This window comes from Aulonocara sp. 'chitande type north' Nkhata Bay, linkage group LG7, assembly GCF_057382095.1.
Source record: "Aulonocara sp. 'chitande type north' Nkhata Bay isolate Kocher_YH1m ecotype deep benthic linkage group LG7, A_spYH_male_GT1.1, whole genome shotgun sequence".
In the NCBI taxonomy this organism is placed as follows: domain Eukaryota; kingdom Metazoa; phylum Chordata; class Actinopteri; order Cichliformes; family Cichlidae; genus Aulonocara; species Aulonocara sp. 'chitande type north' Nkhata Bay.
The window spans coordinates 4,314,312-4,341,607 of record NC_141350.1 but is presented as its reverse complement, the minus strand read 5'-3'; the positions used below and the strand labels follow the sequence as shown (position 1 = coordinate 4,341,607).

Here is a 27,296-nt window from a genome sequence, read left to right as displayed (position 1 = left end):
TGTAGAGAAAAAGAAAATCGTTATGCGGGTGTCTATCCATCTGAAGATCGTTAGCATGAGCAAATCCGAGAATCACTGTTTTAAAGATGTACTATTCAAGGAAGTTGTGTAGGGCACCGAATAAAATGATGATAATCATTTCCACTGAATAACAAGTGAGAATCACAGCTTGTCTATTGTTGCTTTGCGGTGCGTGGTTTGTCAAATGCGTTTCAATTATAGCCTTTAACTTGAGGCACTATCACATCCACATGAAGTGATTTTAATGGAGTTTGGTGCAATTGTTTGTTATGCGAGACAGGTCTTTTCAGCAGAAAGTGAAGAAAAAAGTGAAAGAGAGAGAGGAGGCTTGAAACTCAAATCAGCTTTCGGTGAGAACGCCGCACAAACTGCCGAGCCGGGGAGCACCTATGGACTCAGATCGAGTCACTTCACGTCACTAGTATTTAACTGTAAACATGTACTGAGAAAGCTTTACTCTCCTGCATGTAAGCCAAAAATCCAAAACACGGGTGCTGGCATCTGATTTGCCAGATACAGCATTCTTGCTGTCTCCAGCACCCCCAATCAGTCTGTCCTGTCCCACTTTTTCTTCCCCCTCCTTCCTCCCCATCTTTTTTTTCTCCCTCCCTGATACAGTATAACAGCCTCCTCTCCATTCTGTCTCTAAAGCTCCTGGATCCTCAAAGCACAGGTGCAGGACTGCCGGGCTACAGCCCACAGGCCCTGGATGCTGAAACAGGAGAGGCAAGCCGGCACACATGCAGAATTACAACGCCTCCATTTCTCACACTGACATAATCCCCATGTTTTATTTGTCCCCTTGTAATTCTTTTTATATCTTGGGCTTATGTTCTTTGGCATCCATTCAATCCCAGCCTCGGGACACAGGGCTCTACCAGGCCCATATGTGTGCCTTGCTCCACTTAACGCATATTAGTTCCTTTGTAACTGTGACTAAACTGGCATGTCTCAGCTGGGAGATGTGCCGGCTTTGACTGACAGTCCATGTCTGGAGCCTGTACTTTGAGTCTCACGCAGACTTGTCAAACACGGGCTCTGTCAAAGCATCCTTCACTCTGCTGTCAAGCACAGGAACCATGGAGAGCTGCAGAAGGTTTGCAGCTCCAACCGCAGATCTCTGATTTACCTTATATTCTATATATGTGCATCTCTATGTGTGTGTGTGTGAGGGAACCAGAGAATGAACAGACTTCTCAGTGTTTTATTAGAGCTAAATTTTAGAAGCGTGTTGTTGGCATGTTCCCTCTTTCCCTTGGTAGGAAAAATCTGAGGGGTAAAAGCTAAGTGAAACATTTTTCATGCTCGCGTTTTGGCAAGATTGCCCGAGAAGGAAAAAAAAGGAGCGAGACGTGTATACCCCAATCAGATCAGTCACTAAAATTGCATCTAGAAAGCTTTTCCAATAACAGCTTGATATTAGGACTTCAGCGTGGTGTTGATGTATGTTATCTGCAGAGAAAATCTGTTAAGTCTGTGCCATGTGATGCCAACAGTCTTAAATATTGTTTTCACAACTGTGCAAGCTAATTACCTTTAATTTTTCATCTGTGCTCCAAGGGTTGTAAGAGATTGTGATTAGTGATTCATTACTTCTCATTACCTGGCCTGTCAAACTGTTTCCTTTACTTATTCAAGCTGATTAGCTGTACATGGCCCGCCTCTCTCAATGAGGCTGAGAAAGAGACCTCAAATATGATTTGCAGATCGGCAACAGTAACTAGTAGTAATAAAAGGATGGATAATAATGAGGACACGAGCAGAAATTAAAGGAAGACGAGAAGAACGGGAAATGTTGGTGATCGTTTTCATTGTGGGAAAAGAGAAGAAGAAGAAAAAACAAAACATCTGTTAGATGTGTTTAACCCTGTTTAACGTGTTTAAATGTTGCACTTTCAGACCAAAACACTTGGCGTAAAAATGGCTTGATTCCGACTTCAGGTTGTAAAGATAAACCCCGCGTCGACAGTCAGTAGGATGACATCTCTTCCTTTTCTCCAGAGAACGGTTATTTATAGGCGTCAGAGAATGAGGATTGATTTACTGCACGTAAACAGGATGTCATTCTCAGCAAAAGGTCAAGGTGAGCCAAAGCTTAGGCAAATAAAAATACAAGAATTTGGCATCTCTGCATTCTACTTGTCTGTCAAGCCAATCATATGCACACAGCCTTCTCAGATCAAGTGACAGCAGGGTCTAAAATTGAGTCCAAATGTAAATAAGCACTAAAAAAAAACACGCAGGCCTTCCTAAGCACAAAAATCCTGAGCGTGCTAGTGACAACGGTAGTGTGACATTAACTAAAACATTCATCACCATTAAGAGTAATTAACAAACTTCTTCAGCATTAATTAAAGTCCCTGCTTTAAGGGAAACTGTGCCTAATTAGGAGCTTTGACAGGATGAGGCTTTAGGGATGAACCATATCCAGAGGGCTGTTGGAGGGGTACAAGCTAGTGAATTTTCTAGAGTTTTCCTCCTCTTGTCACAAAACTCTGTGTCCTTGGTCAACTCAAAAGATGGTCTGGTCTAGCTTGGCACAGCCCTGAAAAAATATTGACAGGTATGACAGGCCTCCGATTATCCAGTCAGCTGGAGGCCCAGACCTTGTCACCTGTCAGGTAGAGACATGAAGGGTGAATGAACAGAGGAGGTGGAGGAGGATGGTGCAGAGACAAACTTGGAGAAAAAAGAACTGGTGACATTCAGAGTTAACTGGGTACACACACGTGCGAGAGGCAGCTGTGAAAAAAACCAAACAACACATGTATATGGCGCCCGAGTCACCTGCAGAAGTGTTTGTGAAGCACTCCATTACAAAAACCAGAGGGTTTGAGGATGACAAATGTGTACCCAAAGAATCTGTGATTGGATCGGGGATTAAGGGGCTGCCATGTCTCTGATGGGAAACAGGCAGGAGACAGACAGACAGAGAGTGGAAGAAAGAGAAGGAGATGGAAGGAAAAGAAGGGTGGAAGGAGGACAGTAAACGAATGTCAGACTGCCCAGGAAGGGAGACAGAGTGGCAGAGTGGGTGGGCTTTGACAGACACATCTCACACAGGCTGACAGCTCCGTCAATAGCCCCAGGATGGCCGCCCTGATTGACAGCTAGCAGGTGGCGCATGAATGGAGTTGTCAGCCCGACTGTCAGTCAAAGTCACATCGCTGTGGCTACGAGGCCCCGGCTGAACAGGCACACAGCTGCCCAAGGTGATCTCTGGGTATACAGGCGGGCTTCTGGCACGGGAGGCTGAGGCAGCTCAGATCACGCTAAAATCACCATACATGGCCATAGCAGCACACAATAGCTCAGTTGATTGTGCCTGTGTTCCACTAGTGGATAGATCTGGTATATACACACATGATTGGTTTGACTGGATTGAAAAAAGTAGGGGGGGGAAATCATTTGAATGTACTATCGATGAATCTCTGCAGTTTTTCCATTTCTTTGGTTCCCCTTAATTGAGCATTGTTCCAGCACGAGGGCATGAAGCATAGGAGTTAATGGGCAATAATTATATGTGAGAGAGGCTTTCTCCCTGGAGTGGAATCCAGAACAAATGGAAGCTCCGATGTGCAACATTCTACTTCATTACATCTGCCGCGATTAAAGCCTGAACATCTGGCACCATATCCTGACAGATAGACAAGACTTCTGGACTGGAAGGGAAATCGAGCGATATTTACAAAAATGTAACACAGGGTATTTACTGGATGAAAGAACAAGTGCTTTGGGCAGGCACGGTACACTCTCCCTATCAGACAAGTGCTGGACTGATAGATGCATGTAAACACAAGTAAATCGTTTGGACACTTTAGACAAAATGAACGACACTAAGTACCCCAGCTACACATTCACATCACAATGGACTTTATTATTATAGGCAGCTTCTTTTGCTACAGATAAATACATACTGTGGCTCTTCAAGTAAACACTGGAATGTACATCAAGGTTGGCTGTTAACTTCTTTTTAACAATCTCCATCATCCTAATCCTTTTGAGGTGAAGCTAAAACAATAACCATAACTGTCTGTATGTGCTGTTAATACGATAACATCAAGTCCCGCAGAGGGATGTCACGCCGATCTGGTCTGTCTCTGGCGCACGGTTGTCTCCCGTGATGCTCAGAGGCAGTCTGGAGGGCATCTGGGGTGTGTGCGAACGTCGAAGGCGGCGGTCAGGGTAGAGACTGTTGTCAAACGGCCTACGGTGCACACAAAGGACGTGAGTCTTCAGGTTGCCCTTCTGGGAGGCGCTGTAGGGGCAGTAACGGCACTGGAAAGGCTTCCGAGCTGGAAACGAATACACGGGAATGGGGTGGCGGTTAATGTTTGCAACAAGTAAATAATCACAATCCCACCGGGCAGTTTTTGAGATTATAATGCATCGGGTTTGTGCATGCTGAACACAACACAGTCAGCCAATAAAATCAAAGAAAAACAAGTTCCCTGACAAAAAATAAAAACCCTCACTGTGTGACGCAGAATAAGCCTCTGCTAAAACAGAATAATACTGATTTCTGTGAAGAATGCATGTGGTATGTTTTTAGTTCTGGATAGCAAACATTAGTCTTGGCAGGTCATTTTTCCAGTGCTCTACAACAGATGTGGCCAGGTGAGATGTGAGAGAAATGTTAATATTTGTTATTGTGCACTGAAGCTGCTGTAGGCTTGCAGATTGTTGATTTTCTGATCACTTTGGCACTTAGCCTTCATCCTGTGACACCTAATGGGCTGACGGGTTTTTCTAAAAAGGCATGCAAGTTCATGCTCATTATTACACACTTCCTGCTCACAACTCACACATGCACGCACACACACACACACACAAATAAATAAACACGCACACAAGTGTTGAGCTGAGGAATGACAGATGTCTGCAGCTGGGAGGCAAGGCATGCCAAAACGTCCTGTCTGTCCACCTCCTTCGTGCCCGCTGCATAGTTTCTCCATAAACAATGTGAACATACATGACCCAGCACACAATGTACCCTTAAGATACAAACAACAAAGCTTAACACTAGTAGCTTCCAGATGTTTATCCAACCTCAATAAAAAATCAGTATGATACCAAAGCCTTCAGGCTTGCTAAGATCAAAGCAAAAGTGACTCATTTACCTCTCTACCTAGACAGCCATGTGTCCTTGTTCACCGCTGTGCTATTTTTGAGATGTTACCTCATATAATGACTTTCTCTTTTCCCCTCTGTCTAACACTTCAATGTGTTTTTCTGTGATTCATGGTTACAGTAAACCATTATGTGCTGATGTCATTTGACATCACTTCCCAAAAAGTGAGGGCTGTCTCAGCCTTTTCACCCCGCCCTCGCCTCTTCCACTCTATCATGCTCCTCATCAGAGCTGAGACAGCTGTACACAGCTCAACGCTCGCTTTCACATCTACATAAAAAAGGTGTTTTTTGGAGGGAAAAGTGGGAAAACTCACAGAAGGTGTGAGCAATAAAAGGTAATGCTCCATCTGTTGCTGTATAATAACCTGATGGCCGTAAAGGACACACACACACACACACACATTTACAAACTAGGCCTGACACATCTGAATATCATCAGGATAGCACAGAAGGGTCTGTGTGTGTCTGTGTTTGTGTGTGTATGAGAGACAGAGAGCTGGAATGAACAACAGTAAAGATAAGCTTTGTCAGACCCAGGTAGAGTGCAGTTTGTGGCGCACCTTAAACTCTGCCTGCCTCACTTAAGCTTCCCTGGCTTCAGCCTGACGTGGAAAGACAGGAGAGGAGGTTGGATGCATAAAAATAAACACTCCTTGTTAAAACTTTAATGTCATTTTTCTGACTTCAAATTTCACACGTTCCCTTGTAACTTGATAAACTTGACAGATTTTCCTCAATCTTATCAAATCCTTGTAAATGCACTCAGGCGCTGTGAACAATTCTGTAGCCTATTACACTTTCATAAAGTCGGTTAATAATAAGCTAAAAGGTCTTGGGCCTACATTAGTCGCTCGGTGCCCAGCGTGTCTCCCCCTTCTCTGCCTCTGTTGCCTTGCTTTCTGTCCCTCCTCGTCTTCCTCAGTCTGCTGCTCTTTTAGTCCTCCCACCAGAGGAGAGGGGAGGTCCAACAGAGGGCAACCTCCAAATAAGTTCCATTAATCACAGGCCAGAGTCTAATGTAACTAATATTTTACAATTAGAGGAGACAGCAGTGGGCTCTTAGCCATCCATCTCGCCGCCATATGATCCTCCATTCACAGGCTACTCAAGCCACAGCTTCAGACCAGCCATTCACTCAAAGAAATACACTCACACACACACACACACGTACCCCTATACATATATAACAATGCATGAAGAGACTCAACAGGAAATGAGAAGGGTGGGATTGTGTGGTGTTGAAAGAAAGAGTGGAACTCTGCCAGTAGTACAAAAACAGAGTGATTACTGACTTTGAATCTGCAGAACGTTGACACTGAACTTAAAGGATAATCTCAGTTCCTTGCAATTTATTTTCACAGTTGCGGCCAAAGGAACAGGACAATACGCACAATCTTTCATGAATAAGTCAGATTATAAACAAACCAACAGTTTAACCACATATTCAAAATGACTTTATTCAAAAGATAAACTGAAAGTGAGTGAACTTGAAATCACAGCACAAAAAGAAAAAAAGATCTGTGCGCACATAAATAACCTGTCACAAGTATGTTCGGTTAGAGATGAACCAGAAGGCAAGTTTAGAATTTCTTCAAATGGATGTGTTGCACCTCACATGTTATATTTCAAAGAAAAGGGGAAAACTTGGGAATTTGTTTTAAAGTTCATCACCCGACTCTGGCGTGTATTCCCAAATTTCTGCATGTTGAATGAGCCTTTTACTAATTCAAAAATCAAGATATTGCATCCAGAGCTAGCCTACCACTCAAAAGGTTAAATATAATCCTTTCATCTAACTTGTTTCCCCTCTTTTCATTCCTTTAACTAGTTATTTTATTTAATAGGGCTAAAACCTCTGTGTACAGACTAAAATGTGTCAACCTTGGATCAATTTTTAACAGTAAACTAAGCAAAGTTTTTATATATTCTTTAGTAGATTTTTACTTATTTGAGTCTTTCAGTTGTAATTCTTCTTATCATCATTCTATATATCAAAACAGTAGGTTTATATGTGGTTATATTGTCTATTATGGGAAGTATAGTTTTATATATATTTTTGTTTTTGTTGCTATTGGGCAGGGACTAGTACTAGAAAAGCATATCCTGCCTTGCCTTTGCATATTTGCTTGAGGTTGTACACATGTATGTTCACACCTGCATGCATGCAATGATGTGTTTGTGTGTGGTGTGTGCGTGTGTGTGTGTGTGTGTGTGTGTGCAGCGAGAGTGTGTTGTGTGTCACAGGCTGAGATAATGACCATGATGACAGTGGCGGGGCCGACGGGGGCCAGAAGAGCTGAATGGTGACGGATGACACAGGCCTGAGCTCTGATGGCACACAGACAGTGAGTGATGACTGCACATCCTTCCCAGTGCTCCACCCTTCATTATCTCTATGGGGAGAAGCACGGCACAAAGGCAGGCCGCGCTGCCCTCTCGCTGCCCTCAAACGACATCTGCTCATAGAGACAGCCGCACTACCGCTCCTCTTTCACCTCGCTGTCGCTCCATCTATCTCCATCTATGGTGATCTTTCTCGCTCCTTTTCTCTCTCCTTTTCTCCTGCTCTCTGTCACCCTCTCCGCGGAGGGTATACAGAGGTCAGACAATGAGATAATGACTCACCCCTTTCAACCTTTCAAATCAGGGCCTTTTCTTTCTCTCTGTCCTCCATGTTCTTTCATTCTTAATCCTTTCTTTATCGATCTTCTCATGTTCACTTGTTCTCATGAGTCTGAGGCCTGATCTGACATCACCGAAGGAACAGTTGACATGGTTAACTGGTTAACTCTTTTAAAGTTGCCCCAAGGCATCCATTTTGCAACATGACAGCATTCTCAGAAATAGTTGTCCTAATTGTGCCTCTGAAATATGGATGCATGTCAAACTACTTGGGAGTGAGCTATTTACCGCAGCCTCAGCTGTTAGAGTGGTAAATGTTGCCATCTAGTGGTTGAGCCCAAGCAGCGCAGAGGTAAGAGAGTGTTTAAAACACAAGGGAGGGCTCAGTGAGACTAATGAGCATGCAGACAGGTTCAACCAGAGGTCACCATCTGGCCAATTACCACTGCTGGCACATTGGAGCCGACCTGAACTGTCATCACAAACACATCACTCCATGTCCAAACTGCCCAGCAATATGTCACCATGCCACTCGACGTGCCATACAGTATGGAGAGGATGGGGTCAACAGAAGACAGCCCCATGACAAAGCCACCTGGTCAGCGCTGCAGACAGGACAGACTGCTAGGCCACCTGCTTAGCTCAGTTTTAGAGGACACTCGATGGACTCTCAATGTCAGCCCCGCATCTCACTGTCCAGTTTGACTGACAGGTGTTTATTGTGCCTTTGAAGTCAACTTCCTGAGAGAGAAAACGCAGAGGATCAATCTGCAGTGAACAAAAGGCAAGCGATGCTTGAAATAGCTCCTTGCATTGATCCGATTGCTGAAAAGTGCAGGCCACAGTTACGGTATGGCCTGCTGCATGTGAGGGATGAACTGTTTGATGTCATTTTTTCTGCTTTTCGGAGGAAAGGTTTTTTTTAAAATCAATGTTTTTTAATCCAAATGGCATTATACATAATAAAAGCAAGAAAGAAACATGAACAGTGTGACGGCTATGACAGGAGGTGAAGGGGAGGGGTGCTTCTCGGCATATTATAATAACCATCTGTACAATCAAATAGAAAACTACATCTTGCTGTTAGAATCATAAAGAAAGGGAACAGATGTTAATCCCTAATGGAGTTGACAGGCACTTTCCTGTCTTTCACATGAACATATTGAGTTTCTGAATAAGAGGGGGATCAGAGGGAAGGTGTATCATGTTGCACTCATAATACATGCATATCAAAGACCCCAGCTGTTGGATTCCCTCTCCTGAGAGACAGCATTATTAAATCTGCACTCAGCAAGCATATCACACCAGCACAAGAGCTTAAGCCTCTCCATCAGTGGGCTCCATTGGCTTGGCGATTTGTAACCTATCACACTAGGAGATTATATCACCCTTTAAAGTGTAGGGGTAATCAGTGCCACACACCTGTGTCTTCTTTAGCCCTTGTTTGAGATCAGATATAAGATCTGCAAGAAAAAACTCAAGTGCTATAAGTATAAGGGAAGTGTGCTGTTCATAATTGGTGTGATTCAGTCACACACTCACACTCGATCTTCACACTTCTGCTGTCAGGTGACGAGGGCTGAGATACCGCCAAAACTTTTTTTGGTGTTCTGTAGCAGGATCCTCACACCAGACAATGTATAAAAGTTTGAGCTTGCACTCTAGTTGGCCAGTTATATATAGAGCTTAGTCAAAAAATAATAATCATGCTCTGTTCCCACTCGCAGCAGTTTATCACATGCACAGAAATAATGTGGTTCAAAGCATAGCTGCTGTCTGACCACTAGGTGGCAATATTTGCCTTCGAATCTGGAGACAGCTCTGGCTACATCTTGATAACAGTGACAGCTGCATTTAGTGTATGTGATATATAAGCTCGTGCTCACCTGATGCAATGTCTTTCTCCATGTTCCCCCCACCGTTCAGACCGACTTTGTGGGCGCTAGCAGGTGTGCTGTTGAGGCTCCCCTGGGATCTGAGGAAGGAGAGCAGGCCGCCCTGGTGCTGAAGTGGATCCGACTGTCCTGGAGTTATGCTCTCCAGAGAGGAAATGGGAGATTCAGCCACAGCTCTGACCCATTGTCCTAGCTTGTCTTGCTTCTTTTCACCAGCACCCTCAAAATCAGCGCTGGCCTCTCCCGGCTCTTTTGACTCGAGGACATTATTTTTCAGTATTTTCCACTTGGCAGCATTGTCATTTTTGTCCTCCCTCCCTTGGTCAGATTTCTCAAATTCACCTTCACCATCATGAACTGTAGAGCCTGCGTTCTGTGCGTTCATCTCCTCCTTGGCTCCGTGCACCAAGAGGTCAGACTGAAATGTGGGTTTCACACTGAGTTCAGCTGGTGCGTTCGAGTAACTTTGTCGCTGGCGGGTAATGGAGGAGGACAGTCCATTACTGAAAACGCTGGACATCTGTACCAGCACAGCAGGAGACACAGCTGAATGAGATGTGACGGTGTCTGGCCTGACAGACAAATCCAAAGGCTCATACTGGGACTTCCGATTTTGAGCAGACAAAGAGCCGTCTAGACCCGCATCTCGGTCAGCGAGATCGGACTGCTTGTTAATGAGCAAGGAATTTTCGCTGTGGCTCTCCAGACCGAGATACGGCCCCGCAGCCGGGCTCCAGTCCTCCCTGGATCTGGGTCGGAGCTTGGAGCTGGGGTTAGGGCTGGAGCTGCTGCTGCTGCTAGGCTGTAGAGGAGAAGAAAGATCCCCGTTGTTCTGCCAGTTGGTGAAGTGGTACTGATCCAGATGGAAGCCGAGGGAGGCTGTCTGTGCAGAGGTGTAGTCATTTGAAGGTGGACACCTGTAGACTTTCTCACCTAACAGCAACAGATGACAACAGCAAAAACATAAGACAAACTTAATCAAATTAGGAAAGCATGTGCATATGAGACATACTGAGCATTTGGTTCTGAGCATGTACCAACAACAGTTGTCTAAACATGAAAAATGTTGCAATCCCACACCAGGCTGAGTTGAATGATTTAAGTGCTGCCCTGCAGTAAATCAAGCTTGTAATCAGCTTTCAGCTCCAGTGATCCATCATTTTACAGTATGGACGCCACCACCATGTGCAATAAATACACCCAAAGACGTTAACACCAAACAAGATTCTTCCAGAAATAATAAACAGTGAGATTGTAAAGCAACTAGAACAAGGCAGATGTTGCAGACAAGAACCTCATTCCATCAAAACCAGTAAGTGGGTTTCCCAGTCAGAAATAACGAAGTCCAACATGTGAGCAGTTCTGATTAACCACACCATGTACTGTAGCTGAGTTTATTTTTGCTTCACACTTGAAAAATGGTGCGTTGGAAACATAATTCAAACAGTACAAAGTGTATTATTGTGGAGAATGACAATGGGTGATTTTTCTCCTTTTAGCCAGTGAATAATATCCATCTGGATGCAAGATTTGATCTCGCACACCATAACTTTTAATTAAAGGTAATTTAAATGTCTTCTTCCCTCTGTTTACCTTCAGTTTAATCCTTATAGCTATCACAGAAACACCCTTCAGGGTTAAACACACTCCCTGTGACCATTTTGAGTTAGTGATTGTCTGAGACCTCTGCCTTGCACTGTCTTTAAACAGCCCAGCTGTTTCGCTGCCATTCCAATTACAGTAAAAGTCATCCGATGCCATTAAGCCACAAATATTGGCAGTTTATTGCCCAACACTCTCCTGGCATTTGAAGGTCAGGTCATACATTATACTGTGTCTTTTAGGGATGTGTCTGGGATAGGGAGATAAACCCACCACCATTAATTTAATTCTATGCATATTGATGCCTTATTGTTCTTCTTTAATGGACTAATATCTGAGTTACAACAGTGATTCATTCCCCGCCAGAGAAATATCAATTTCATACACCTCGAGATCTGACCCTGAGGTAATTCTCTGAGGTAAATCTAAATCTAATGATCTGTAGTAGTTACTTTACTTTGTTTCCAACTTTAATAGAAAACCTGCATTATGAGCTGAATGGTAGTAAAGAGAGGGCTGTTTTTTACTATTACAATTTACAAAACCGTAAAATAACACCCACGTATTAATTAAATAGAGCTCCAGCAAATGAAATTGAAAAGTCACAGCTGAAATGGGAAATTCGTGTCCTTGAACTAAAGTCTTCTCCTTTTGTTTGCACTGCACTCTGAGTGTTTATATGTGAGTGTGCTCGTATAGAGCATGTTTGATTTAAAGTCTACGTAAGATTACATGTGTGTGGGGTGTGCAAGAGCGGGAAAGAGACTTCAACAGTGCCACACCCTTGTCTCCAGTAACAGACCAAAAAAAAAGAGAGAGAAAAAAAAGATCCAAACAGCTTAATGGAACTCTTTCAGACACACTATATATCTCAATTATTCTGTGGCTTAAATTACGATGACATTACCGGTCAGCTCCAAATGCAGAAAACACATATATCTGACCTCATCTTTCAGTGCGGACCTTCCTAAACCCATTTGCCAGCCTTCATGAAAGCGGTTAAAAACAACACAAAGACTGAAGACTCTGCCTTTTTTTCTCTTCCTTTGGATGGGTGCCATCTTTGTGATTGCCTGGTTCATGCTAACTTAATCAGTTTAAGATTTACTTACAGTGCAGAGGCGCACATTATGTGAGGGGAGTAATTTTAGAGCTTAGATTTATCAACCAAAACTCCAATTACTGCATCATTACAAACCCCAGCCTCTCTCACCTAACACAGAGCATCTAATGAAGTGATGCGTATGAGTTATCCGCCCTTACTGAATGTGCAAGGCGGATGAAAAAGGTAAATAAATAAATAAATGCCTCAAGTGAGCCGTGTCTATGGAAAAAGTATGCAGCTGGGCTCGGACGAGTGATTCATTTCATATGGAAATGGGCTTTAAAATTTACGTCCATATATCACCGTCAATGCAATCACGTACTCACACACTATATGCTTACACATGCATTTGGCAGTTATATTGTAGGTATCAAACTCTGTATGCAGCGGGGCTTTGCCTTTTTCTGTATATATGTAATCAAGCAACTGAAATGCAAAACAGAGATACATAGTGGCTGGTTTGGTTTAAGATGAAACAGTGAGAGTGAGAGTCACACACAAGACTGGTGAGAAAAACAGGGGCACCAGATGTTCTTTGATGTTTATAATAGCATATATTATTAATATTAATTAGACCACATAGTCAATGACGCATTTGGGACGTTTCCAAGTCAATTAAGCCAAATGGCATTCAGGAGACGGTGGAACAATATTTCAAGGCAGGTGTTCAGAACTCCCTGGGTAAATCTTTTTATCTGCATGCTAGGAAAACAAGCATTTTGAGCTTAATTTGAGCCTCATATCTGCAATAATAATTAAAAAGAGGATTAAAAGACAGAAGTGAGAGGGAAACGGCAAAGCCAACAGGTAATCAGTTTAGACAAACCAGTCAGACTGACTCTGATCTGTGAATAAGAGCTGAATTTGTAAAGCTATGACAGAGTTAGATAAGGACCTATTTAGTAAAAAGATGCTTTTTTGCTTTCAACAATCACAAAGAATAGACGGATGGAAGTGGAACAGCCAAAGGAAAAGTGATATTCTGCACAGCAGCCTGCTTTATCTGTGTTTCTGGGTAAACCGCTGCTCATATTACCATTCACAGTTTTATAGACGCTTATCACTTCAGGCTCTCTTGGCTGTAACAGTTACAGTAAAAGTAGCATAAAAGCAGGGAACACATGTGGGGACAACATCGTTACATGGTGCCTGCTCGCCGACCTTGAGGTTAAGAGTATTGAATGGGACTAATTAATAACTGTCAGCGCATTTTAGCAGTTTGTGTTTTCTTCATTCAGATGTGGGATCTAGCTGGTCCAATGTAGGTCAGAGGCCTGCAGCATGGACCCTTTGTGAGCTTTAAGAAGAGTCGTTATTCTTAATCTCAACTTATAATTAAAGTTAAAGCGCATTTTGAAATCTGTGCTGATTAGATATTGAAAGAAGGAATTCATAACACGCCTCCTATTCAAATCAAAGTCAGATTTCTCATTTACGACGCTGGGTGTTTGTAGTTAAAAATCTAAATCGGGCGCTGTAAGAACCTGTCTCCCACTCTGACAGCCATGACTGTACTATATTTGCCATCCTTGTTGGGTACATCAATAACTTCATGACCACCATAGGCTGACTATGAATAATGTAGCCTGTAATTCTGGACTAATCAATGTTCCTCAAGCCGAACATCTGGCAGTGGTAATTCTTCCTCAGCATCTCCGCTCTCCTGAATTAGAAAACACTCGCTCTCTCACTCTCTCTGCCTCCGTGTCCAAGCATCGAGACAGACAGACTTGATCAGTTACAACCCCCCACCTCCGAAAAAACTTATCCCTGTTATTAAACCCTCATCAAGTGGTGCGTGTTCTCCATATGTGTAGGATTTACCTATCTGTCCCGCAGCAGACCTGTGCGTTGAGCCAGGGCCAGCAGCGTGTGATTGTGTTAATTAATCTGTCATTGTGAGCACAGGGAGCAGCTGCAGAGGTCTCTGGGATATATTGTCAGAGCTAAACAATGCGGTGCTAAGCCCCCAGAGTGAGTCTACCATTACACAGGACTAAGAACAGAGAGGAGAGGAGGAGAGGGGGAGAGAGAGCCTGCCGGATCCATCATTGACTAAAGCAATGACGCCTGACCTTTACAATGAATTAGTTTCCATGCTTAATATTGACTGAAATTAGAGTCTGATACTGAATGTGCCATCCCAGAACTGTGCACGCTCAAATCCTCAGCTAGCCAACTATCGTAAATGTTTCTGGAAGTGACACCGTATGGTCTCGGAGATAGGGGAGAAGAGGGAAAGTAGAAACAACAGAGCTTGAATATGTTTCTTAAAGAGCAACCAGAGAGGGATTTGGCTGTAAACTGTGAGCATTTACATGTAAATATGCAGATGCCAGTATGTGTGTACAATATGGAAACAAAACATCTAATGAGATTAGACCTGATCCATTTATCTCTGCTCTACGGCCATCATTTAAGAGGATACTGGCCCAAATCCCACAGGAGCGCAGCAGACTTAGATGCACATAAGTAGTTCTCTAACACTGGAAGAAAATAACCGTAAGCATAAGCTGTGAGGAAAGCGAACAAAGTTTGGATTTATCTTTTCTTCTCGTCTCTTAATAACGCCGTTACAGCAGTAATTTAGACTCATGATAACATGTTAGCAGGATGCCATGATAAAGAAGGCATTTACCCATAGAGCCGAATCATCTAAATCACCAGGTGGAACAGAAGACTATCAATAAAAATACCAGGTGGTAGATCAAATCATAAAAATCACTGGGTGGTATATATCAAATCATTAAAAACACCAGATGGCATGCATTAACATCTTGTGCCCCTGTAGGCAAGGGGTGGGGATGTGACGGATATAAAATAGAGGGTACTAATTATCCCTACAATTCACCATGATGCCATTATCTTTAAAAGGAAAACAAAGTCCTTGTGGATGATAATATCTGTAGCTGTGTTGCTGACCCTGTGCTTGCTTCAAATCCACCTACTCTAAGTAGTCACAAATATGATGACACATGTTTTACATGCACTTGATCATTTCTGACAAAAAGGGGAAAAAATATAACAATAATAAGATGCTTTTATGTCAAATATTTTGAGATTAGTTCACAGATGGAAACATCAGGGACTAATTCCTAATGAATGATTAAAACGTTATCTAGAGGCTGAGACGTAGTCCTAATCTTTTACTCTGAAGACTTGTCTTCCTGCACTGAATTACCTGTAGCTGGAGAAGAAGATTGTGGTCGATGGTCCACAGCGCTGCCAGAGTTCCCCGTCTCGGTGATCATCTCTGCTGGCCCATGATGACTCACGCTGCCGGGGCTCCCAGGTCTGCTTATGGTTTTGGTGTCTGGGTCACCAAAGCACAGTTTCCCATCATCTACAGGGAGACATCTCTCTGGCAGATAGGAGGAGCACTGCTGCTGCTGCTGCTGCTGCTGGTGGTCTTTAGGGCTGAACATTTGCTGTTCAATAGGTAACCCTGGTGTTATGATCTGCCAACCCGCATAGCTGCTGCTGTTGGTGAGAGCATCTCTGGCAGCAATTATTTTCTGCAGATATTCCATGCTAGAGGAACTCAGCGGAGGGTGGAGATGATTTAGACTCATCGAAGAAGAGCTCTCTGCATCTGTCACCGCACCAGGCCCCGAGGAAATCATCCGCCCTAACATCTCTCGGACCTTCATGTCAACACCAGCTGCAGCTATCATCTGGTTGTAATCTGGGTGGTCCACTCTCTCAGCTGTAAGGAACCTGTTGTGAATGCGGGAGATGTACTGGGAGTAGAGGTTGCTCTGATGCTCCGATGGCGTCAGGTTACTCATTTCAGCAGAGGAATCACGCTCGGGAGGGAGATTGGTCTTAGCAGCGAGCTTATTAAGGTGCACCTTCATGTGGTTCTTCAAAAACCAGGGTTCCTTGAAGCGACGGCCACAGATTTGGCAGCAGTGCTCAAAAGAATCCTTGTGTTTCCTCATGTGGCCCTTTAGGAACCAGGCCTGGCTGAAGGTCTGGCCGCACACCTCGCAGGGGAATTCACCGACAGGCTTTCCCTGATCACCAGCCCCAATCGCGGGCTTTTGCCCTGAGCCCGAATCGGCTGTGATATGTGTCATTTCAACATGGCTGATGAGCTCCTCCTCGTGTGAGGCAGCAAACTCACACAGAGTACATTTGTAGGGCTTGTGGAGGATTCTGATGTGGCGCTCAAGCTCTTGCTGCTTCCTGAACTTTCCCTTACAGAAAGAGCAGCGGAAGCCAGTGGTTTGGGGCTGGATGGCCTCGTCGTGAATTGTAGTCAACTTGGGAGAGGTGGATCCACATGGCTGGCTGTCTGCTGCGCTAGAGTTGCTTAACAGCTGAGGCTGTGTCGGAAAAGTCTGCGGTAGAGGCTTTTGATGGTGGTTTATATTAGCTGCTTGCGGTTGGCTAACGTGACTAGCTCTCATCTGCCTGTCTCTTAGTATCGCCCTTTCCTCGAGCTCGTGAAGCAACCTGTTCTCCTCCCTAATCCTCCCACGGCCTTTGCCCAGAATGCCTTGCTTGTGTGTGCGGAGGTGTATCTTCAGGTTCCCCTTCTGTGCAGCCCTGTGGTCGCAGTACGGGCACTTGAAAGGCTTCTCACCTGTATGAGTGCGCATGTGAAGGGAAAGGATGCTGTTGAAGCGGAAACGCTTTCCACATAACGGGCAGGGATACTTCCTGTTTTTGCGGTTATCATCTTGGGAAGAATTAACCTGAGAGACAATGCTTTGATTGGTGACTCTCAGGAACTGGGAAAGCTCTACTCTCCCATTCATGCTGCTGAGAATTCGTGCATCCATGATTTGGTTGGCCAGAAGTGCCATCTGGCTCCTAATTGGGTGGGTAGATGGGGTAATGAAGCTGTCCTTTCGGGGACTGGGTGATGTTACAGTATGGTGGTCAGGGGTGTCTAACTGGGACAGTCTGAAGGTTAGTAAAATGAAGTGTTTGCACTTATTTAGCTGAAACAGGATGTGGATTCATGCTGTTTAGATGACGTGTCTGTTTCCTGTTTGTCTGACCTAAAGAGAAAAACAAAAGGTGCATTAAGTTATTTCAAAGTCTGCTGCAGGAAATGTATTATTTAAAAAATTAGAAGCAATAAGAAGAGCAACTAAGTAAGGAAAAAACAAAGCTAAATAAATATGGCCATGTGTTGTCAACGAGGTGTAAATCTGTACTTTTGCAACTGCTGTATAATGCCAGTTATGCACCACAAATAGGTCAGGAAATAGTGCAAAGTAGGTTCTGACTCTCCTCATCCTGTCTTAAGTATACCTGTGGTTTTACATTATTGTTGGAGACTGCGAAAATGCTGATTATGTATAACCACAAAGGCTTCCTCAACAAATATCTCATCTTTACTAAAGGGTAAGTTGAAAATCTTTGTCTAGATCTCATTTTGTTAGTGACACACAATACTAAGGCAGCAGAAACATCAAAGCCTATCTGCTTCTACTTGCCCTTCCTTCGCATTTCACAAATCTTTGAAATGCTTTAAAGAGAAGATTAAAGTAAATAGTTAAGCTTTTTCAGCAGGTCTGCTGCATATTTGAATAAAACCGTTACTAGGATAATTATGTCACAGGAGTACTGAGGAAAATAAACAACTTAATGATGGATGCAAAAATTTAAACTAAAGTTAAAGGAAGCATATCTGAATAAAAAGCCTGCCCTTCCCAGCTCCCTTTTTTATTCGACTGTAGCAGCAAAACAAAGCTTCAAATTCACATCGTGCTACAATGGTAGAGGTCACACAGGCGAGCCCTGCACAGCTCTAGTGCAGCACCAAAGGGCACAGAACAAAGCCTGCACTGTCCACACTGAATTAACACAGGCTTACATCATCCTGGACTGCAACCTCAGTCAGTCACGAAAATGATGTACACAAAACCACACAGATAAAGAGTTGGCAGGCAGGGAGCAACGGTTCGTGTGACTGGCGTGTCCGCTCTAAGATGTAGATTAGAAATCAATGTGACCATTATGGTGCTGACTTAATCATATCTGACAAGAAAAGGTCTGTAAATTATATCTTTATATCATAGATCCACTTTACAGCTCCTGACCCGATATTCCTGAACAGCCTTTCCACAAAAGAAAGCAAATGGGAGGTTAGCCCCACTTCCCACGCATTTTCAAGAATGGCCGTCAGTTAGACCGAGCTCACATTTGCCTTAATTAATGTCATTACTGTGCAGTTGCTCTTATTGTACGGTGTAGCCAATATAAAGTCTGCAACCAATCAATAATGATTGATTGAACTTAACTCTAAATAGCTCTGTCTCTGCAACATCTTCTGAAATCACTTTGACGATGGTTTAGTGCACAAGTGCATGCCTTCTTTGCTAAACACTGCACATGTGTACTAGCTCTGGGTTACATTTAGCCTTTTAAAGAGAGATTGAGCTAAACAAGAGAGCAATAAGAACAATCTGGCACGACACAATCTTGCTGTCATACTCCGGCACAGTAAATCACGCTTACCTGGGCGCCAAAATGAAAACGCTAACTTTCATGTAAATAACGGCCTTCCATAACAACGTCAACCAAATGTTAGCTGATTAAAAAATAGTCTTAGTCAGCAAAGTTTTGTTTGGTCAGTCACAGAAAACTCCAACAACCACAGGAAGTGGTGACATTGCGTCAGACAGCTAGTCACAGATAGACAGTGTCATTTACAAGAGCTGGTGTCTGCATTTGTTACAGTGCACATGTCAGGCAGGCAGGAAATCCAACGTGTGGGCTCATTTTGTGAAGGTAAAGGATGACACCCAAGAGAGTGACAGGCAAACTCTGCTGGCAAATATTTTGCCCATCATTCATCCATCTCAAACTTAGCTTATCATCTAAAACGTGTAAGCAGCCGCTTAGCATGGCTGTTCATTATTATGCTAGACTGACCTTGAATTCTCATGTCTTGCAACAAATTTAAAATTAACATAACTTTTGCTGTTGTCACAAACAGGCAGCTCGCCTCCTGTGTGTTCTTGTATCTTTTAAAGCTTTGTTATAATGCTTTTGTATTCTTCTGCAGTGTAAAACAGCAATAACAATGTTATACATTACTCCACTCAACTCAAACCATTATCTGGTGCCCCCTAAAATATATATATATGTTTAAATAATTAAAATAATATCCTAATTGTGGAATAGCTAGTCAGCTACTAGTCAAGGAGATAGCTCTACCCCTACTCCACAGCAAGTTTGATCAGGCATGAAAATGTTGCACATAAAACCACCCGGATAAAGAGCTGCCTGCAGCCATGGCTGGTGTGAGCAGTGTGTCTGCACTGAGCTCAGATCAATGTAAGGCTACAGGCCTGACCTAATCACATCTGACAGGAAGAAAGTGAGCGAATGATATTAGCATACACTAGATCTACTTCATATTTACTAAAGTGATATTTCTCTGATTAACTGCGCATGGCAACGAGGCAGAAAGCCGTCATTGCTTGTGTGTGCGGACTGGCTTTGGTGGGAATCTGTGGAGATAGGAGCGGGGCCATCAGGTGTTTTCACTGTCAGAGTGGATTAGGCTCTTTTAGTGCAGATTGAGAGAGCGCTTGATTGTTTTGAAGCATTGTGTCACAGTAGCGCCTCTTAGGTGTGGACGCACATATACGAACAAGGAGCAGGTGTGATTTAGCACAGGCAATAAAAGGGAAACAAAAATGTGACACATACATTACAACCAGCCAAGGAGGCTGTGCATTTGGGATGATTTTAGATGTGACAATATCAAACACTGTTATATTTACTTTCACTGCTGTCAGGCGAAGGGGATTCTATAAAAGATTTGACCTACAAGAGAGTGGAAACACGATATTTTTACCTTGTAGTGCATTGCCATGTAGGATGGATGGATAGATGCGTCGAGGCCTAGAGTGATGAAAGTGGAATGAAACACGTAAATGAAATTTATAGATCAGAAGTGCGTATTACATTTTTCTTTTTAGCAGCGGTTAAAATTAATAAAAATCCATTAATAATTTATGTTGGTTGTTGACTGAAAAATACAATAAATGCACCACAAATGGCTGCAAAAGCCTTCTCCCAACAGCTACAGTGAGCCCTCTAATAAGCAAAGAAAGCTAAAGATCATCTGATGTTAACATGACTGATAACAGCCTTTTCGTGTACGTTGTTTTCAGATGACCAAAAACTGGAAATCCTTGTTTAATTTCAGTATGTAACTATTTACCGTCCCTTGTAATAATGTGTAAAAATCTACATGTAGTGGCTTAGATGTGTTCTGTTTACCCAGGCAGGCTGACAGTTGTACGCATGATACAGTAATAAAAACTCAACTCAATAGTGAACACATGCAGTTAAAAATGAAACACATATGTAATTATAGAGTTGGATGCAGATACTCATGCCTCATATGAGCAAATAAGCATGCAGTCTGACATTTAATATGTCTGTTGATGTCCCAGATTCTTTGTAAAATGGTTCAGCCTACTTCAAAATTCCTGGAATTCCTGACTTCCCAGGCTGCAGAAGGCAACTGTTTATCACACATGAGCTTATGTAAAGACAGTGAAAGCCCCATGCTATGCTTTATGTCCCCTGTATCTCACTTCATCCACGTGCCCACCCACCAAATCAGCCAGCCAACACTCCTGTGGACTGCAATGTCAGGGGATGAACAGCATGCTCAAGGAAGAGGGCAGTGGTAACACAGCTGCCCACCATGACCCATACAAAAGATAGCACACATATACTTTCTGACAGCCAGATTAATGAAACCCTATAGGAGCTTCTCTGTAGGCCCCCCAAAAGCCTGACGGAGACAGAATAGTCTAACCAGCACCATTCATTACTGCAGGAGTACAGAGCACAGAAAGAGCACACACAGCACTGACAAACTAGCTCCTTGTGAGTAATAGCTAAAGAACTCATAAAAGAATACATACACATTTGTTGCGGGTGTTGTACGTAAATCTATGCCACTCCTTCTACCACTATCAAACCCCCCCCCAAAAAACCTGTCTTGTGCCCCTTAAAAATAAACCTGGCATGCAAGTGATACAGCAGTGATGAACAGTTATGTGAGAATCGGCTATTTCAGGTGGCTTTCGATTAATTTTGTTTGTCTCAGTCAGCAATGCAGATTAGCGGCCTTGAATGCGCTGCAAAGGGAAAAATAAGTTCCTCTGGCAACATACTAAAAGCCACAGGGTATAGCACCTGGAACTCAGACTGAAAACAGCAGGTTTGCTTAGAGGCAACCAGCTGTGTGAGTACCTGTATGAGTTGGTGGCGTCTAAGTCTTTTCAGATGACAAATGGTTCCAATCCGCGTGCAAGGATAAGACGTGAAGAGTGAAAGTGTGCATAGGTACTCTGGTGAATACGAGCAGTATCATAACCATGTGTGTGTGTGTGTGTGTGTGTGTGTGTGTGTGTGTGTGTGTGTGTGTGTGTGTGTGTGTGTGTGTGTGTGTGTGTTGTAAATAAATTCTGGATTCGTGAAATTCCTTCGTTGTTTTCATTAGCTCTCACACACTTCGGAGTGAGGAAATATAAACTTCACTCTTCTTTGTCAGGCATTTGCAAACACACCCATTTTCACATGCTGTCTCTATCTTTCCATAACACACACACACACGGAGGCATATAGAATGTATTTAAGATCACTAATGTGTAAACAGTTGCTCTTGTTTGCACAGACCACCTGTTCTTTCTGGACACAAACAAAGCTTTGGCGTACGATGGGGTGTGTTAACAGTGTGGGGTGGGGAGGGGATGCCTCATAGAAGAGAAGCCTATCCACATGGTGTAGGCTGCATCAGATGGTTGGGCCCTGCATGACAGCAGTCAGCTCCAACATAACTCGCACAGATCTCAAAGAACACAGCTTCTTCAGTCTGCAACAGACTGACATGTTTTGCTTTCTCGACAACTTCCCCGGGCGAATGCAAACTCTTGCTCGCTATAACGTTTAAGTTAGCAGCCCTCCTAACTGTGAAAGGATCAATTTGTTTTTGCACTGCATTTGTCTTTCACATTGGCCAATATTTGCAAAAGTGAAAGGAAGACACGAAAAAAAAACTAGATGTGTCTATTTTCAGTTGCGAAAAAAAAGCACTTGAAGGCACTAAAACAAAAGTCATTAAACGAGTCATCACAAAATCACAGCAGGAGTCTGGTAATGCCACTTACAGTATCTCATTAAGCTATGGCATCCACAGCAAAAAAAACCTGACAAACAAAGAGCATAATCCAAGGCACATTAGCTGGGCTGATAATTCAATGAACTCTCATTTGGCAGCCATCTTGCCCTTGTGATGGTCTTTTTTCAGCCGCAGCAGCAGAGCACAGACCCCTCATGAAGTTCCTCTCTCTCTCTCTCCTTCTTCCTCTCCCCATCAATCTATCTATCTCACACATACTGTATATCCCTCCTCCTGCTCTTCTTCCCTTTCTCTCACTCTCTCTCACATGCTCTCTAAAACAACAAAACATCCACCATTAGACAACGGGGTACCAGCGTAATTAGAAAATGACTTCCTTTGCAATCCTAGCTAAGTAGTTTACACACTGTAATTACAGGGACAAAATCATCTTTTCATCATTTCACTGATTGAGCTCATCAACCCAGTGGGATCCCAGGACTGTGCTCAGGCAACATCTGGGCTAAGAGAATTAGCCCTTAGTTTAGCAGGCCTTACACAGTGGCAAGCAACGCAGCATGACCACCGGACATGGTCACACATCTCTAATTGGGACTGTATTTTTTTTTCTTTTTGATAATTAGGCCTTATCAAAGAGTCATCATCCAGAGGAACGTTCAAAAGGTACCCACCTAAACACAACAGGAGACATTAGGGAAGAAGAGCGCAAGCAACGCAAAGGATCATCTCGATTTTCCCACACTTCCCAAAATGCCTTATCAAACTTTTACTCCCCTGCAACAAACTCCTGTAGTTGTTAACTGAAGCACCGAAGATCGACCTTGGTGCACAACAACGTGTCTTTTCGCAGAGAGCTCTGTTTACTCTAATTCTGTGTGTAACTCGAGCCTTGACTTTCTAACAAACACATGCGGTTCCTGGAGTTGAAGGTGAAGTGCTTTCGTTCGTCTCTGTCCTGTCGAAGGACTCTGCCTCTGTGTGTTGGCAACAGAGGCAAGTGTTTAATGTGGCAGCTGTTAGCCTCGTGGATTTTCACTAATCACTCTCTCCTGATTACTCTGATGAGTGTATGATGCTCTTAAATAATCAACCCGCAATGAAAAAAAAAGAAAAATAATTATCATCATCTCCCTAAGTAGTGCAGCTGCACCCGCCTGCAATAATTACAACTAGAACAGGGCGCCTTCTCTCGTCACTTACAACCACTTATTATTAGAGATAACGCTAATTGGTGCAGTGGTGGGCGACAATTCTTCATGGGGTTCATCATAAAAAGCCAAACCTTGAAAGTTATGGCACATTAGAGGTCTTAAAGCCAAGGTACGGTATTAAACACTGCATGCTGAGACACGCCGATAATCTGAGCCAGGGGAGTAGTAGACGTCCTATCACTAGCCCCCTGGTTGCCTCACTACCTTGCCCTCACTCCACCCTTCCCCCACTCGTGGTATCAGCCTGGCAGACACAATTAACATTTTCATAAAAACAATTCCCTGCCTCCAATAGTCCAATGTAATTTGTTTTCCATCTCTGTTCATTAATCATTGTTTAAATCGGTGAGCCATCCCCTCCACTCTGCCATCTGCACTCAGCTGTGTTACAGATATGACACCTTCCCCCTTAATGGGAGCTGACAGCCAAGAGAGGAGGCCTGTAGAAAATAGCTTCCTGCATGTGCACTTCCACCTCACATACTGCCAGCAGGTGAGAGAGGGGTATTTAATGGGTTCTGATTAATCTCAAAGGCAAACAACATTACACTACAACATTATACAGCATGCAAACAGCATGCAACCCCTACATTATGTGCAAGTATGGAACAGCAGTATAGAAAGTGTGAAAAGCAACAGTGGATGGAATAACTAGAGCGAAACTCACACAGACATGCTTTACAACAATGGCAGAGCATTCCACATTTTGTCAAAGTTTTTTTGTTTTTTCTCCTCTTGTTAAATTAGTGCAACGTTCCTACAATATGCTATTGTTTTCCTGGAATTGGGAGCAAGGTTATTAATTATTCACTGTTGTGTTCTCATATGAGGGGGCTATGCTTTTCACTGTATTGCCTCATAGCTCAAATACTTAAGGCCATAGTACTCAGGCAAATTTCACGAGGCAACATCACAGAGATATTATCACAGTGCAGACACTTGGCAGATTCAAAGTTTCCTGAAGAGTTTGAATGACTGGAAAGGTCAAAGTTCTACGATTTCCACATAATGCATCGGGAAAGACTACATAAATTACTTTTGCATTGCTTTGTCTCCATACTCAAAGTGATTTTAAGCCAAAGTCTAACTAGCTTAGGCATTTTTTGGGGGGGGGGAGAAAATCCTACTCAGTGTGGTGGTAAGAAGGTGCCAAAAAGTTCATCTGGCCTGTTGATTTCAGCGTGGATTACAGATATTCAAATCATGTGCCTCATGTTCAAACAAGTGCTTCTATCAGGGGAGAAAGTTGCCAAGCAGAGCTTTGTCATGTAAGCTGCATGAATTTACCGCAGCATAATGAGAAAACGGCTGTGGCGCTAAATTTAATACAGTTTCATCCACTCACCCTCCCTCTCTCTAATTTCTTCTCAGTCATAATGATAATAATTTTTGCTACCCCTCTGGTGTCAGTGCAGCGTATAGTTTACCCTTTTTTTGTGGTGCCACCTGAATATGCACTGGCCCAATTTTTCATCAGGAACTGTGTCACAGCTCACGCACACTCTCGGTTATAAAACGCTTTAGACAAGCACCCCAACTATTTTTCAGGGTGTTTCTAACAAGGAGAGCAGCAGCAGTATTAGTAAATGATGTGTATATTCAAAGCTGAATATTTCATGTTGATTGATCGTACTGACTGCCACCCACCTGCTCCTCCTCCTGTCCCACCGGAGCTGGCATGAGGAGAATTCAGTAATTGAGAAGAGCAGAGCATGGTCTCTCTTTGCTCACATATGACAGATGGGGCATCATCGCTTCAAAGGAGAGCATTTGGAAACAGGAGGAAGGAGAAGGGGGGCAGAGGGTGAGGGTGGCTTTGAGAGTAGCTGTGCCACTCTGTACAGGTGATAGTTAAGAAAAAAGGTTACAAAACCTAAAACGTGGGCTTTTAATGCTGCTTGAGGTGTCAAAACTACAACTTGAAAACTGTGAATTCTTTCGGGCTCCTGCTTGTCTTTAACAAGCAAACTGGGGATTGTAATGCACAGCCACCTTGCGTCATTCTTATTCATAACTACACAACTTATAGTATAAAAACCCTCATTTTTATGTTTATAAATCATAATTTTACATTATGTGAAAGAAAAAACCTGTATGCAATAATATGATATAATTGAAGGTTGCAGTGAAATATGATAGAATATGATGCTCGTGGTCTAACTGTATACTAATTATATGCTCAATAAACACCAGAGAAATACACAGATTTGGTATTTTTTGCGTTCTATTGGATGACTCTCGACTAATTTTTACGATGAGCTGTAGAAAATTCCTTAGTCACCTTTCAGCCCTCGCCATTACTTCCTTTTTAACAAGAAAGAAAACCAACAGTGGCATCCCTGGGAAACGCGTGTCCATCAGAATCAGACTCGTCAGAAACTTTTCACAAATAACTTGGGTAAATCTTTAAGAGTCGCAGTGATTTCTCTTACCTGGCCAGTTCGAAGAGGCGCGGAGGACACGATGTGACAGCTGGAGTTCAGTGGAGAGTGATGTTGAACTGGATGACTGACTGCTGACTGACGGACTGTACGCTTCACACGCTTTATCATAAACGCCCAGCACACAGTAGCGCACTGATTTCCTCCTTTAACTACCTTTTCCTCCTCGGTCTAAAAAAAAAAAGCGTTTACACGGTTTAGCCAGACGAAGCCAGCAACGCGCTTTGCTCTGTAGTATTTCCAGTTGAAGAAAGAGGTAATGAAATCTTATAAAAAATTACTCGGGATACTTCGACATGTCCCGAAGCCGTATGTCTCCCTCATCTGGCCGCTGGTATGTAAGTGTAACAGACTGGTACCGTGCGTAAAATGTGCACCAGCGTCTCCAGAACGCAGACTTTAGAAATCAATAACCCCCCCCCCCCTCGATATGCATGCTTGTAGAAGTATTATGTTATATCATGCATGTCACATTAGTCCCGGGGATTACCTGCAAGAGTGGTGCTTTTACTTTTGAAAACTTCTGTGAAAGCACGAAGGATTTGTATGGAGCTCTCATCTTTAAAAAATTATACACATTTATATCGGGAAGATGTTGTATAGAACACTTTGTGCTGCAGCTGCTGCTTATTTTTTTCGCATCCGATATGGGTTTTCGACGTTTAAGAGAAGACGGGATTATACCTGAGTGATTATAGGTGGTAAATGACTCTATTAAGAAAGCTTAATTGGAGGCTTGAAGCATCTCTCACACTTCTGCTCTCCGCCTGACATTCAGTATTCTCCAAAAAGGAAAAGAAAATCTTGCCATCTTGCTTCTAATGCAAATATATAGATAAGAGAATATCTATCTATCTATCTATCTATCTATCTATCTATCTATCTATCTTTAGATAGATAAAAAAGGTCATAAAAGAAAAAAAAAGTGGAGACAAAGTGGAGCTTACTATCAAAAATGTAATCTTTTGGAACATCACACTAGTCACCTATACACCTATACACATAGATAGATAGATAGATAGATAGATAGATAGATAGATAGATAGATAGATAGATAGATAGATAGATAGATAGATAGATAGATAGATAGATAGATAGATAGATAGATAGATAGACATGGTCCTTGGGTTCTTCATTTAG

At 43.0% G+C, this 27,296-nt stretch overlaps 1 protein-coding gene across 2 annotated transcripts; it reads right to left on the bottom strand.

Moving 5' to 3' along the window:
* Positions 1–3,871: 3,871 nt before the first annotated feature.
* Positions 3,872–26,476, bottom strand: LOC147324338 (uncharacterized). Of its 2 annotated transcripts, XM_086298072.1 has the most exons (5): positions 26,148–26,476; positions 20,201–20,247; positions 15,560–17,387; positions 9,663–10,604; positions 3,872–4,316 (listed from the first exon to the last, which is right to left on the bottom strand). In XM_086298072.1, exons 3-5 carry the CDS (start codon positions 17,187–17,189, stop codon positions 4,081–4,083), a joined length of 2,808 nt encoding a protein of 935 aa, XP_086154198.1. In that variant the 5' UTR covers positions 17,190–17,387; positions 20,201–20,247; positions 26,148–26,476; the 3' UTR covers positions 3,872–4,080. The 2 variants fall into 2 exon arrangements, with proteins under 2 accessions (XP_086154198.1, XP_086154199.1); XM_086298073.1 differs by lacking the exon at positions 20,201–20,247.
* Positions 26,477–27,296: the final 820 nt, after the last annotated feature.